Here is a 15,951-nt window from a genome sequence, read left to right as displayed (position 1 = left end):
CCAAGTTTCAATTAGGACAATTACATTCCACTTCACTAATCCACCCTTCCATCCCCACTGCCTGCGAAAGCTCTTTGGTGCACTGTTAAACAGCAGTCATTTTCTCTGGAGGGTATTCCTTTTGCATCCTAAGGCTGACTAGAGAATAGAGAATGATTGAGGACAACTCGTGTTGCCAGGAACCCAAGGCTATTTGGGGCTACGGTACCTGGCAATCACTAATACCCAAATGGTTTCTAGATTTTCAGACCTAAGCCTGTCATTCTACTTTTGTAATCATTAAAGTTAATTTTCATTGAAGAAAAGCAATTGTCTGCAGTTGTGGAAGAGCACTTTGGCTCCTTGCATAGGCAGCCATACCTTATATAAATACATGTTTCAAAAGATTATTTGAAGATAATTGTTTAGAATTCAGAATGTGTGTGTATGGTTAGATCCCTAAGTCACCCCACAAAAGTCTAATTTTCCCGTAATATACCTTGTGGTATATGTATTTATATGCTGATAAATCCTATCAATGTTTTTCTGAAAAATTTACTTATGGTCAAATCTTGGAATGAATGGTATAGATTCTCAGTCTTGATGCACATTAGAATTACCCAGGGAGCTTTAAAAACTACTGATGCCTGATTCCACCTCCAGAAATTCTAGTTTAATTTGCCTGAGGTGCAGTCTGGGTATTGAGGTTTTCAGATGTTCCCCAACTGATTCTAAAGTGCAACCAAGGTTGAGAATGCTGGATATAGCACTAGACTGCAAATCAGGTAAGTTAGATTAGAGTCCTTGCTTCCCACGTTAGTTATGTGACCTTGAATATGCTACTTTATTTCTCCAGGCCAGCATTATCTTTATGTATAGAATACAGGCAATAATATCTTTTCTTTCTAAATTTTAAGGTAGTGTGATGACAAAAAGAGAAAATGTGTATAAATTAAAAAAGGAATCCTATTGACATATAGTAAAACTCATAAACTGGTTAAGAACAGAAGCCTTGGAGTCAGAGACCAGGTTCAAATCACCCTTTCACTAGTTTTGTGACCTTAAATAGACTGATTATCCTTTCTAATCCTCAGTTTCCTACTTAGTACAAGGTAGGTAATAATACTTAAAAACCTTGCTGTGAAATTTAAAGAATGCCTGGGAAGGTGTGTGTCGTGCGCTGTACCCGGTAGATGGGAAGTGCTCTACAGGTGACAGATTGCAGGCACTAAGGACTCTCGCTCTGCTGGTAAATGGCTCAGGATATGTTTTCTACCCGCCTCTGTCATTTACTGTGAAGAGTGAATAGCTCTAGATTATTACCTCAGTGGTGGAGATTGGGGCTACATGTGGAAGCTCCCAGGAGCGTAGAGTCTTGTGGACTCCAGGCCAGCAGGATGGGCATTGCCTGGGAGCTTGTGAGACACACAGAATTTTGGTTCCCATCCCAGACCTACTGGATCAGAATCTGCGTTTTAACCGGATCCCCATGTAATTTGTGTGTGCACTAAAGTTTGAGAAACACTGGCCTAGGGGTTAATGGGCTCTGGGACTGGGGCCTTGTGATAGTTTGAGAATCTTAAATTAGGATGAATTGACACATTTCTACTCTCTCTCCTCTGTGAGTATTGATTCTCTTGTTCCTTTTAATTGGCATCATTTGCCAGTTTTAAGTTTGTCTTTCATTCTCTTTTCCTTCTTTCCAGTCCTGAAGTGAGCATATAGCCATTTTTGAGGACAATGTGGGATATTTTATTAAACCTGGGTTCAAATTTTACTTTTGGAACTTTCTGTGTATCCAGCTGTGTATCCTTAGACAAATGACTTAACCTATTTGAGTTTATTCATCTTTTAAAGTAGATGCTTAAAAGAGCCTTACCCTTCACAGGGTGACTGTGTGAATTGTCAGGGACAAGAATATCAAGTCTTTCCCGCCTGGCTGGTACAGAGCTGAGTAGCAGTTAGTTCTGCTCTTCTGCAGTGACAGGCACATAGGTTTCAAGTCACATATGCTTGGTAACCAGACTGTTCAGATATCCCTTTATTATTTTCACTTAAATTGTGCAGAAAGGAAGTTTACACTTAAGTGCTAATAGATTCTTGGGACAATGAAAGGATATTTAAAGTGTGATTTACCTTTTAGAGACAAAGTAGCCTCAAACTGGAGGATAACTTCTTGCTTTCTCTGGGAGGAAGAGCTAGCCTCTGAGTTCTGCCACTGAAACCAGCTCTGGGAATAAGGAAGTGGGGGAAATTGGCTGTTGGGGATTAGCATCCCTATTTTCCTTCTTCCCAGTTGACACCAGCATAATTTCTCTTGACCTGGTATTGAAACAGGCCCAGTTCTGTTCTAGCTGCTGCAGTCTGTAGGGGAAAGTGGTGGTGGGCACTTAAAAAAAAAGAATTGTAAGCATGGGAACTGGGTATGAAGAAGGAGTTCTGATAGTTTTTGGGTGATTTGACTGTCCCAGCTCTTTCAGGGTCTAGTCCATAGGTAGGCAATGTCTAGTCAGATATAATATGCAAGTGCCTACCTATTTATATCTCTAGTCTGCAGAGGTAGATTGGCACCTATAGCAGAAATAATGACAGTGGCTGTTAGGTAAGCCATCTAAGTAATAAGGTGGTGTATTACATTTAAAAAAAATTCTCACAGTTCAGTGACCTGGACATATTTTATTATACTAAAAATATCTGCTTATAAGTCTGTCTCCCTTGCTAGGCTGTATATTTCTCCAAGTTAGAGACAGTGCCGTCATTTTCATCTTTGCATACCTGTGGACTTGCATATTGTTTATTGTTTCAATATATATTTATTTAGTTGAACTGAAAATTTTATGCCATAAGCATTATGTGACCATTCTTACAGATAAAGAAATTGAAGATAAGAGAAGTAAAAAAACATATTTTACTCAGTTTACAACAGTCAGGCTCCCAGTTGAGCTCCAAGCAATTCCAAAGCCAGTTCTCTACAATGCTACCTGGATTAACAAATACTCTTGGTCCTCATCAAAAACTAAAGCAGCACCCATATTCTGTGGGCAGGTTTGCTTCTCTTCCTTGAACGTAGAACATCTATATCTTAACCTAGGTATCATCAAAGACGACAGGATTTTCAGAGTACAAGGAAGTTCTAGACTCACACTTTGCTTAAGCTTGTAGAAATCACCATATTTAGCTTTTCTTTGGTGAAAATTGTTTTTTTTTTTTTTTTTATTTCTTAAAATACGAACCCATCTTTCTGTCATTGGAACTCAGAAAGTGTTGGCTTCCAGTGAGAAATGTGTGGTAGTCGGAGAACTGAGCATATGTGTGTTCTTCATCCTGTTCTCTCATTTGACTCCTTCTGCATATTTTTAGTCAAGTCTCATGATATTTCTGTCTCATACTCTGTGTCTGTGAAGTTCACTGATTGTTTCTTGAGGGCACTTCTTTTCTAGACTCTGAAAGAATTCCTGAGAGCTTTTTAACTATTAGGAACAAAAAATGCATTTAGTGTAAAGAGAAAGAATTTTTAAATGTGCTTAATTTAAAACATTCTGATAATTTTTTTCTTCTTTGCATTTCATTTAGGTTGAAATAAGAAGCATTGGAAACATATATAAGATAAGGATAGGACATGATGGAACCAGTGAGCAACCCGAGTGGAAATTGCAGAGGGTAATCATGTCACTTATTTTTTTCTTCATAGTTATTCTCTGATGAAAAGAAGCAAGCAGGCTATGTAAAGCAGTGAAAATGGTATTTTCCTAATTACAGATGCCCCTTGACTTACAGTGGAGTTATATCTCTCTAAACTCATGGTAAATAAAAAATATCCTAAGTCAAAAACGAATTTAATGCCAGTGACATAGCAGATGGTTCCCTACTTCTATGGTTTGACTTAAGATTTTTCGACTTTATGATGGCGTGAAAGCTCAACAGAAACTGTAACCCATCATAGAAGTCATACAGAGCTCTCTGACTTATGATGGGTTACTTCCCAGTAAACCCATCATAACCTCAAGAAATTGTAAGTTGAACTATGGTAAGTTGAGGACCATCCGTATCGTAAATAATGTGAACAAAATTTTTGTGGACATAACACTGTAAACAAATATGGTTCATCCTTGTGAAAGGTTTTTTTTTCTTTTTTAAATAGCATATTTATGGTTATATTTGCAAAGGTAATATCTGTTCATAGAAGAAATCTGAAAAATACAGTGAAGTGTAAGAATAAAAATGAGTTGTTATTCATTGATCATTAGATGACCCCTCTGGTGGTGCATTTTTTTTTTTTTCAAATCTTTTTTCTATGAATCTCTTTCATGGTTCCTTGCAGTCTCATGTGCTTTCTCTCTCTCAGTATAGATATAGATACATACACACACACACATATCACATATATTTGTGTAAATATTAATGTAAAATATAGCCATGTGCCACAGAGTGATATTTTGATTAGCAGTGGACTGCATATACAATGGTGGTCCCATAAGATTATAATGGAGCTGAAAAATTCTTACTCCCTGGTGATGTCATAGCTGTTGTAATGTCCTAGTGTAATGCACTACTCATGTATTTGTGGTAATGCAGGTGTAAACAAACCTGCTGTGCTGCCAGTTGTATAAAAGTATAGCATATTCAATTATGTACAGTACATAATACTTGCTAATATAAGCAACTGTTACTGGGATGTGTTTTTATATATATATATAAAATATATTTTCTCTATATACATATAATACCATATACTTTTAATCACTTAGAGTGTACTCATTCTACTTATTAACAAAAAGTTAACTCTAAAACAGCCTCAGGCAGGCTTTCAGGAAGTATTCCAGAAGAAGGTATTGTTATCATAGGAGATGACGGCTTCATGCATGTTGTTCCCCTGAATATCTCCCAATGGGACAAGATGTGGGGGTGTAAGGCAGTGATATGGGTGAACCTGACACTGTGCAGGCCTAGGCGAATGTGTATGTTTATGTCTTTATTTTCAACAAGAAAACTTACAAAGTAAAAAAGAAAATTTAAGTAGAGAGCCAGGCACAGTGGCTCATGCCTATAATCCTAGCACTTTGGGAGGCCAAGGTGGGTGGATCACGAGGTCAGGAGTTCGAGACCAGCCTAACCAACATGGTGAAATCCTGTCTCTACTAAAAATACAAAAATTAACTGGGCGTGGTGGTACATGCCTATAATCCCAGCTACTCGGGAGGCTGAGGCAGGAGAATCGCTTGAACCTAGGAGGCGGAGGTTGCAGTGAGCCGAGATCTCACCACTGCATTCCAGCCTGGGCAACAAGGCAAGACTCTATCTTAAAAAAAATAAAATAAGTAGAAAAAAAGCTTCTGGGCTGGGTGTGGGGGCTCACGCCTATAATCTCAGCACTTTGGGAGGCAGAGGCGGAACGGAACACCTGAGGTCAGGAGTTCGAGACCAGCCTGGCCAACATGGTGAAACCCCATCTCTACTAAAAATACAAAAATTACCCGGGTGTGGTGGCAGGCACCTGTAATCCCAGCCACTCGGGGGACTGAGGCAGAATTGCTTGAACCTGGGAGGCGGAGGTTGTGGTGAGCCAAGATCACACCATTGCACTCCAGCCTGGGGGACAAGAGCGAGACTTTGTCTCAAAAACAAAAAACAAAACAAAACAAAAAAACTTATGGAATAAGGATATAAATAAAGAAAATAGTTTTGTATGACTGTACAGTATGTTTGTGTTTTAAGTCAAATATTATTACAAAAGAGTCAAAGGGTTTTTTAAAAATTAAAATTTTAATTTATTATGGAAGAAAAAATTTTTTTATGAATTTAGTGTAGCGTAAGTATACAATGTTAATGAAGTGTACAGTAGTGTACAGTAATATCCTAGGCCTTCACATTCACTCACCACTTACTCACTGACTCACCCAGAGCAACTTCCATCCTGCAAACTCCTTTCATGGCAAATGCCCTATATAGGTGTACCATTTTTAATCTTTTATGTTCTATTTTTACTTTACCTTTTCTATGTTTAATAAGTTTAAATTTGTAAATACTTACCATTGTGTTACAATTTCCTATAGTACAGTAACATGCTATACAGGTGTGTAGCCTGTGAGCAATAAGCTATACCATATAGCCTAGGTGTGTAGTAGGCTATTCCATCTAGGTTTGTGGAAGTGCACTCTGTGATGTTGACACAATAATGAAATTGCCTAACAATGCATTTCTTGGAAAGTATCCCCATTGTTAAACAACACATGAATATATATAAAAACATATGTATAAATACCTTAAGTATGTACATATAAATACATGTATATATATGTTTATATGTGCTTTGCCCTTTTAGTGAAATTGAATCATTCTATGTATGCACTTTGGGATCCTGGTTTTTTAATTTTTTATTTTTATTTAATCATGGCAGTAATAACAATAATAATAATAATACTGAGTATTTGTTGAGTGCTTAACATATGCCACCTACCTTACAAATACCATTGTATTTCTGCGTGATAGCAACTCTTTGTTTTAGGTACCATTAATATTCTATTTTACAGATGAGGAGACTGAGGCTTGATAAAGGTATTTGCCTGAGGTTCCTCAGTAAGTGGTCTTATTGTATGTTGGACTCCAGAGATTGAGATCTTAAGCACTATCATTGGACCTTAAGTTTATTTTCAAAAATAGATGGTAATTAAAATCTTAAAAGCCTTGAGATTTCTGTATGGAAGCACTAGATTATAGTGGAGTCAGATGAAATGGTTTGAATCGTAGAACATCTTTCTGGCTTTAAATACGGTATCTGTCACTGGTTCCTTTACAGTACATGATATGTTATTCCAAAATGCTTGAGGTTTAAAATTTGGAATACCACTGATAGAGTCTAGCAAAATATTTCTTTCTTTTTAAGTGTTTCTTAATTTTATCTGTGATTTTTATTATTGTATCTTTGGTTGTATAATGAAAGTAATTGAGAAAAATGTTAATTTAGCTGAAATATTTATTGTAGCATTTCTTGGCATATGCCTATATAGTGAAATGTTTTCTAGTCGTACAGGAACAGGTAAATATGTTCCAGTCAGTAAGTCAAGAAATTCCTACTTAGCACCTAATATATGCCCTGCATTATGCTAGACGATATGGAGGATTTGAGGAAACCATTTGGTGACTTTAAAGTTTTGTATTTAGAAGCGTTGAAAGAATTTGAAGAAGAGAAAAGCAATCACCTTTTAATAAGATGCAAAAACCATGGAACCTGCAAAGTGTAGTAAAATCACAAGCTCTGTGCCTGTGAATTACTGGGAAAGGCGAGTCAGAACATTTTAAAAGAAACTTACCCTTGAGTTAAGTGGGCCTGAAGTCAATAGTATGGCTTGTGCTTTCTCTGGGGCCTGTGAGTGAAAAAGTGGTTGAGAGGTATAGCAACATCACTACATAGTGATTCTTCAACTGGAGGAAAAAAAACATCCCCAGCAGAAGCCATCCAAGGAAGGAGCACTCAGTCCTGGGAACCAAGGGAGGGGTCATCCATTCCTCTGGTCAGTGGTAAAGGCTTCTGTGAAGAGTAAAGTGGGTAGAACACTAATTAATTGATTGAATTGAGCAGCTCAAACTGTCATTATCAAAGCAGTGTAAGAGAAGGGACTTTTCCTACAGCGTACTTTACTTTTTACTGTGAAGTGATTTCAAATTTATTTAAAAAATTACAAGAATGGAAAAAAGAACTCAAATTTCACCCAGATTCCCCATTGTTAAGGTTGCACCCCATCTACTTTGCCATTCCCTGTTAAAATGTATATATGTATGTGTGTTTATGTGTGTGTTTTAATCATTTGACAAATATTTACTGACATGATGTCCACTGATTCTTAGGCTATGTAAATATCTTATTCACCATAAAATTTTTACCCACTAATTTTAGGATCCATTGATGATTCTTGCCTTAGTCAGTTATTACTATGATGGTTGCCAAATGGTGATTTTTATATTCTATTGTTATTTCTCTACATGTTAATTGGCATTCTACTACAAGGTAGAACTTCTTCCTTCTCTCCATTTCAAAATTTCATTTATTTATTTATACCAGCGTGTACTTGTAGATCCTTATTTTATTTGATGGGCTAATCTTTATTAACATAATTTACTTTGATGCTGAAACCATCCTTCATTTTTTCCTGTAAGCTCCTATATTCTTTTCACTTGTCACTGTCCGTTCTGCGAGGACTTCTTTACTTTCTGATTTGAAAAGTTGTTTCAGGCTTATCTAGCACTTTCTTTTCCCTAGCCCTGGAATTACGTATTTCTCAAGGAGCCCTAGTTTAATTTAGTGGAGAATGTCTTTTAGACACCAGTATTTATATGAGCCATTCAGATAAGTTACTTTCCCCACTAATGCCCACTCACCTCAGCCCTGAGGCCACTTCCCATGATGTGAAAAGCCAGCCATGCTTCTGCTTTCCCAAGATGCTCCCCAGTAAATGTTTCCAGTGTGGAAAACACTGAGTTTCCCACATGAGTTTTGGAAACACTGAGTTTTTCATTCCTCTCTTGGAGGGTCACAATGCAAATAAATATAGTAAAGACTCTGGGATGCCCTGTGGTAAGGAAGTCTGTTTAACAGCATTTCCAAAACTAAATTCACCAAGGGGACCATATTTTTCAGGTAAAATCTATTAACATTCTATGAAAGGAATACTGTGCATTACTGTAGGGGTTCGAAGCATTTGGGGTTTGATTTAGGAAAAAGATATGACTATGGTGCAGAGGCAGTAGCACACATTTTATTAGCACACAACATCACCTAAGATGGTGTGACAAGGTTGCATATGGAGGAAGTTCCCTCCAGCAGTAATCTGTCCAGAAGCCACAGTGCAGGCCTATACTCAAAAGGGGAAGAGGGCAAGGGAGCTCCCTAGGGAGCCTAGGTGATGCCTCTGAGTGCACAGTGGGGACATGCGTCAGAGAGCCCCAAAGGGATGGTTATGAAATATTGCATCCTAAATATGTAAAATAATTTGTTCCCCAATGAGAAGCAAAGTGTCTATTTGCAAAGCTGAAATAGTTTCCTTGTGTTTGAAGGATCTTTACATAGACTGGAATTTGTCAGACACAAGCTGTTTGACCTTGTTTAGGTAGAGTCACTTGATGAATACATAGACCTACAAATATTTTATTACCGTCTCTTGTGGTCCCATTCAAGCATATAGAAAAAATTCTGTATAGATGACTACTATCTTCTGTCTGATAATTAAACGCCAGTCATTATTTCTTCTCTCAGTATTTCACAAATACGCTGAAAGTTTATTGCTATACAGTACAAAATTTTATTCCTCCACATGCATTTGCTCAGTGGCAAAGTTCAGTAATCTTTATGTCTTTTATATAGTCTTCTTAATCAGTATTTCCCTTTTGTTATATTGCATGGACTATGCTAGTCAAATTAGCTTTATATTTTAGGACAGATTAGGACCAAGGCAATTTTTAAATACATAGATTTAAGTGTGTCAGGGTGGGAGAGAGCACATCAAGTCTCTCCTTGGACTTTGGTGCTAGAATAAACAATAGCACAGATGTATAAAAGTATACATTTGTACTCATTCAGAAAACAATTGTACTCGTATTCAAAGTATGTTATCAAGTATTACTAGAAGAGTTGATAAGAGTTGGAAGAGTTCTGTTGGTCATTTGAGCATGCCAACATGACTAAGATGCAGTTCTTGTCTTCAAAGAACACATCCCACCATTAACCTAACTATAAACCAGATTGTGCTTAGTTATCCATAAAGTTGTCATTGTAATTGTCCCAGTGAAAATGGCACACGCTGTCTCTACATCTGTCTTCCAAAAGATTTATGGAGAGAACTAAATTGATTTCTCCCTTTTCTCAGGTTCTGAGCAGGAAGGTTGGGTAACCTGACCTAGATGTTATATTCTCATTACTGAATTCTAACATGTTAATTCAGACATTGTAAGTACCACCATCTGTCTGTTCCAGTCAACTATTTTTAGGATATGTATTTAACCACTTGGTTGAAAATTTTTAAAGTAATCCAGGAATTTTAAGTTTCTAAGAAACAATAATGAGTTTTTATGGTAATGTTCTCTTGTGAAACAACTAATATTTGCTGTTGTAAATCAGTAGGGGGAGCTCAGCAAATGAACTTTAGTTTCTGTTGAAGGCATTCCTAAAATTATTCCTATTCATTTAGGAAATTAAAACAAATGCTGAATATTTTATGTGATAAAGACACTGCTGTTTCCTTTTCCTTTATTTTTTCCCCAAGCACTTTGTTTATTTGTTTGTTTGCAAGGAAAATGAATGCATGTTTCAGTGAAAAAATGGTTTTGGAAATTCACCCTTTTTCTATTTCTCATCTATCCCACCATAAAGTTTGGCTTTGAAGTTTAATGTTAGTGCACTTTTTCTCAGCCATATCGAGTCTTTCATAGTACTCACATTTGGCAATTCTGTATCAGAGCTAAAGCAAAAGTCAAGGCTTTGGGTCTTTTTAGTATTGATAGAATAATACTAGATGATGCTTCAGTCTAAAAGCCAAAAGAAAATACTATTTCCAAAAAGGAAAATGATTGGTTTTACAGTGACCAAAGGCTGCCTTTTGTGGACTTGGAAAATCTGAAAGTCTGCCATTATTAGGACGTATGCCATGAGGGTTCCCCCCATTAATGATCAACCGTTTATAGCCAATAGCTATTGTTCATCTTGTGATGAACAATGCAAGCACTTATGGAATGCTATTGTTTGGGGGAAGCTGTTGTTTCTAAACAAGTGTTTGTTGAAATTTTTCCCAGTGTCCCAAATTAAAATGGGTGAAAATCTAGTTTTTGACATAGCATTTTGAGCAGGGAGCACCTGCCCATTTCATGATACTCTGGTACTTTGGGGCTTTTGATCTAGTGGTGGGTCATGTGATGTCATTCAGGCTCTTAAACTTGTATTCCTTGATCATACTTCAGAGGCCTTTGAGAAGGTCTGACTTGCTATTTCAGCCATATTAATACACATTAACCAACTGTGCTGTCTAGCATTCAAAATACAGTTGTAGAATATTAATCCAAGTGACCATGCTGATTTCAGGTAATAGGTAGCTTGGACTCAAAACGAGATGGCTGTAACTGAACGTAGACAGATAGTAATTAACTTTGAATATTGAAGAAAGAAAGATAAGAATATATTTTAGCAAATGCTGTTAAAACTAATAATTGTTTTTAAATCTTAAGTTTTCTATTTTTTTCTCTCTGGAATTGACTTTGACTCTTTCAAATTGAGGTAATAAACTTTACAGTTGAAGTCAAAAGACTCGAAAGATGTTTAATTTCTAAAAAGTTAAAAAATCACTTTTTCTCTAGGTTTTTCTTGTTGTAAAATAGGGCTCAACGGTACTTGGTATCTCACAAGTTGTGAATATCGGTGAAAAAAGTAAATAAAACACAATCAGACCTTTTTGATTCCCTCATTCAACCTGCTCTCCTTCAGTCTTGTTCGTCTGAGTAGATGGTGTCACTGTCTACCTAGTTATATAAGCCAGAATCCTACAGATTTTCCTAGATTGTTTTATTTCCCTTCCCTCCAAAATCCAGTCCCTCAGGAATCTCCTGCTGACTCTATTGCTGAAACATACATCAATTTTGTCTATTTTTCCTCCATCTTATTACCATCACTTTACTCCAAGTTGCAATTTTTTCTCTTCTCTCTGCTGTAAAGGTCTCCTGTGATAGCCTTCCAGCTTCTTTCCGCCCCTCCCCCCGCTCAGTATCCAGATTTCAAAGAGCAGCCAGAGTGATCTCTCATAAACATCAGTCAGATCATGTCCCCTCATGTAATCTGTCCCCTGCCCACCTCTTTCTCTGCCCCTTCTCATGCTGTGGAAGCCACACTGGTCTTCTCCTGCTTTAGAGGTCCTTTGCTATACAATCTCAAGGGAGCCCACGTTTGCTCTTGATCACATCAGCATGGTTTATTATCAGTATAACACATCCCTTATCTGATATTTTACATTTGTTTATTGTCTGACTTCCACTAGAAAGTGAGTGACTTGAGAACAGGAGCTTTGTATTTCAGTGTTATAATACCAACTCCTAGAGTATTGCCTGTCATACAGTAGATGTTAGATAAACATTTGTGGAATGAATGAACAAATAAAACACATTTTGTTTATTTAACACGTATTTATAATATGTGAAGTACGGCTGGATGCAGTGGCTTATGCCTTTAATCCTAGCACTTTGGGAGCCCAAGGCCAGAGGATCTCTTGAGCCCAGAAGTTCAAGACCAGCCTGGGCAACATGGGAAGACCCCTGTCTCTACAGAAATGCAAAAAATTAGCTGGGTGTGCTGCAGTGAGCTGAGATTGCACCAGTGCACTCCAGCCTGGGTGACAGAGTGAGACCCTGTCTCAAATATATAGCCTGGAGAGTCTTGGAGGTTTGACCCATTCACACAGAATTAGCGGCGAGATAAGGCCAGTGCCCCTTCTCTTGGCCCATGGCCTAATGCTCTCTCCAATGTCTGGGCTGCCTCTGCAGCACATTTGCTATACATTATTAACTGGATAAATAAGCTCAAATAGAATAGGAATTCTCTCGAAACTTTTTGATCATTCTAAGTCTTTGAATTGAAGTGGGTCATAGGTTTTGGTGAATTTGTTATTATTTTAACCTACTGCTGGTTAATATGATATGGTAACCTACTTGATATGAGCCCAAGGCAGTCCTGAGATTAGCAAAATTAGGTAAGAAATGCCTTATTTTTTTGAAGTTTTAAAGTATCTCATAAATATTTCTAGCTCCTTTTCATTTCCAGTTACCTCCCCACTTCAGGGTTCTAGAAAGAACTGCATAAAGGAAAGAGCAAGTTCTGAAATGCAGTAAGAAAAATAGTTTGTTTTTGAGGATTTTCTAGTTCAGTGAACAGCAGGAAGCACCAGCTTCTTTTGACAAAATCTCCAGGCAAATGTTTAATCTCAAAAGACTCCAGTAGTTTATAGAAACATTCTCAAAGTTGTGCCAGCTTATTTGAACCAAAGATAAATTCATGTATTTGATAGTCCCTCAGTCAGTTGTAAACACCATAGTTGGTTCCCCTTGTACAGTCCTTGTAACAAATAGGGTGTTATCACAAGGCACAGGATGAGAAATAAGGACATTTAGAGTCAAGCTTTGACTTTGTGTCTGATTTGCAAGAACACTTAAAATGTTCTCTGTTAACACATTTAAACCTTATTATATTTTCATATTTCTGGCTATACAAAGAAAATATTAATGACTGACATGACTGCCCCATCCACCATCCCCAGTATCAGATCTTACAGAGTACTGTAAATACTTTGTGTCCAACAAACGTGTTGGTGACTATTTGCCTTTACTTTTTCAGAAAAAGCTTTGTGTGTATGGAATCTGTAATGAAAGTAGAAGTATTTTTTGTTTTGTTTTGTTTTATAGAACAAAGGTTTATGGTATTTCAGAGTAGGATTTCTAAAAGGATTTTTTTCTAAATCCTTTCTCATCCTAATGTATTCTTTGTGTTCTAACCAGTGTTTATCTTGCATCCACTGTTAAGCAGACAACTGGCCACATGGGTAGCTCTCAGAAAGTATTTGTTGACTCTGGTTCTATATCATTTCTCTTCTAGGAAAAGATAAGATTATTTTATTTATTTTGTTTAGGATTAAATGAGATATGTGAAGAGTGTTTTATTAAAAAGGTAGAATACAAATATAGATGGTGGCAATTGTTGTTGGTTATTAATTACATTTAGTCAGGATGTGGAGTGAGGCTATGGCAAAGGGCAGTTGGCTCATTCTGCCCTCGCAACCCCGAGTCTTCTGGCCACAGTGATGACCTTTCTTCTGACCCAACTGGACCTGATCCTTGCTCCATTGATATCTAGGTTGACATTAAATGCAGGCACTAAGAACAGTTAGAGAAGGGGCTCGGGGAGGACATGAAAGAAGAGGTAAAGCCTTTGAGAGGAGTTGAGACAGTGCCAGTCCTTATAGTTTAGAGAGGAATGGCCTCCTTTTTCTTAAAACCTCATGCCTGAGGTACAAAAGACCAGAACGGGAGCCATTTTAGGGAAAGCAGGCAAGGATTGCACAGTTATCTAGGGGCCCAGGAGACTAGAAGTGCTGGAGAGCTTTCTTGGGAGGATGGGATGAGTGGGAGACCTAGCTCAGAGGACAGCTTTGGGATTCCAAAGCTTTGGAGATTTCTTTTTTTGTTTTGTTGAAGTTAGAGGTTTTGCCTTTTGTTTATGAACTCCTTGACTGATGGGCTAGAGAATTCATGGAGGGGCCCAGGAGAGAGGAAGCAGGAGAAGCTACTTCAGACTGGCTAAGGGGAGGAGAGCCAAAGGAGACCATTAGTTGTCTTCCCAGATGGTCGTGGTCAACTCTCCCAAGTACAATAGGAGTCAGGGAATTGGATTAGTGTTTCTCATTCTGGTAATAGAGAACTGAACATTTGGCTGAAGTGTTCCTTGTGCAGCCTCTAGGAGGTTGTTAAAGAGTGAGGAACCACAATCCCAAATAATTGTTAAGAATTCTGATCTCTAATCTCTGAGATTAATTTTGACACTATTATTATTAATAACAATAAACGTGTTGAGCACTCAGGGTATATACATGATCACTTTTAATGTTTATACCACAGCAAGGTAGATACTATCATTATCCCAATTGAGAACATTGAGATTTTGAGAACTAGGCAGTACCCATATCACATAGCTAGCATGTGGATCTGGAAAGAAGTGGTCTTACTTCTAGGCACAAAAACCAACCTCTTACTGTTAACTTGGAAGATTAGATGTTCTGAAATCAAGCTCTTTTACAATGTTCTTAGGTCTCACTGAGAGGTGAAGCCAGCTGGACTTCCTGGGTCAAGTGCGGACTTGGAGAACTTTTCTGTCTTACAAGAGGATTGTAAAACGCCCCAATCAGCACTATGTGGATAGGATTGTAAAACGCAACAATCAGTGCTCTGTAGCTAGCAAGGGGATTGTAAAATGCACCAATTAGTGCTCTATAAAAACGTACCAATCAGCACTCTGTAGCTAGCAAGAGGATTGTAAAATGCACCAATTGGCACCCTGTAAAACTCACCAATCAGTAAAGTGCACCAATCAGCAGGAGTCTAAAAATAGCCAATCACAGGGAAGATTAAAAAAGGGCATTCTGATAGGACACAATGGAACATGGGAGGGGACAAATAAGGGAATAAAAGCTGGCCACTCCTGCCAGCAGTGACAACTCTCTTGGGTCCCCTTCCATGCTGTGGAAACATTGTTCTTTTGCTCTTCACAGTAAATCTTGCTGCTGATCATTCTTTGGGTCTGTGCCATATTCAAGAGCTGTAACACTCACCGTGAAGGTGTGCGGCTCCATTCTTGAAGTCAGCGAGACCACGAAACCACCAGAAGGAACCCACTCCCGACACACCGCCACCCATTCTTGAGAAAGTTCTGCTTTGGGAAATAACTTCCTATGTGTAATCATTTATAGTTTACAAACCGTTTTCTAAAAGGTGTTTTAATCTCATTTTATTACATAAGGCACTTTTCAGCTTGTTGAGATGCGATGGCAGTTTTGCAAATGAGGGCCTGAAGATGACAGGTCCTCTTGTGGAACTTTTATAAAAGTGCTTGGTGAGCTGCCATGTTTGTGCTGGTTTGTTTTTGAACTGCATGGTGGGAGGAAGTGCTTCTGACAATTTATACTTTGCAAACATTTAATCTTTGATTTAACTCACCATCAAGACTGCTATTGCTCACTGATCCACCAAAAAATGAGGTAAAATAAACTTTCATACTTGTTTTCATTAATCTTTCTTAATGTATGCATAGCTCACATTTATTTCAGCGGTTAATGGTTAAGGCCATACACCTGGTAAGTAGCAGTGCCAATACATAAACCAAGGTCTTTTAATTCAAATCCAGGTTTGTTTCACTTGCCACATGCATTTTACTGAGTCCTGCCATTAGCTATC

At 37.8% G+C, this 15,951-nt stretch overlaps 1 protein-coding gene across 1 annotated transcript in view; it reads left to right on the top strand.

Annotated features, from left to right (window-relative positions):
• LOC105552439 (lipoxygenase homology domain-containing protein 1-like) overlaps nucleotides 1–15,951 on the top strand; it is a 61,791-nt gene that overhangs the window by 9,004 nt on the left and 36,836 nt on the right. The window contains exon 3 of the mRNA XM_011998116.1: nucleotides 3,553–3,639. Within this exon, the coding sequence (XP_011853506.1) occupies nucleotides 3,553–3,639 (87 nt within the window). The remainder of the gene's footprint in view (nucleotides 1–3,552; nucleotides 3,640–15,951) is intronic.

Source organism: Mandrillus leucophaeus, unplaced genomic scaffold, assembly GCF_000951045.1.
Source record: "Mandrillus leucophaeus isolate KB7577 unplaced genomic scaffold, Mleu.le_1.0 Scaffold556, whole genome shotgun sequence".
Classification (NCBI taxonomy): domain Eukaryota; kingdom Metazoa; phylum Chordata; class Mammalia; order Primates; family Cercopithecidae; genus Mandrillus; species Mandrillus leucophaeus.
This window is presented reverse-complemented; position numbering and strand designations above follow the sequence as displayed.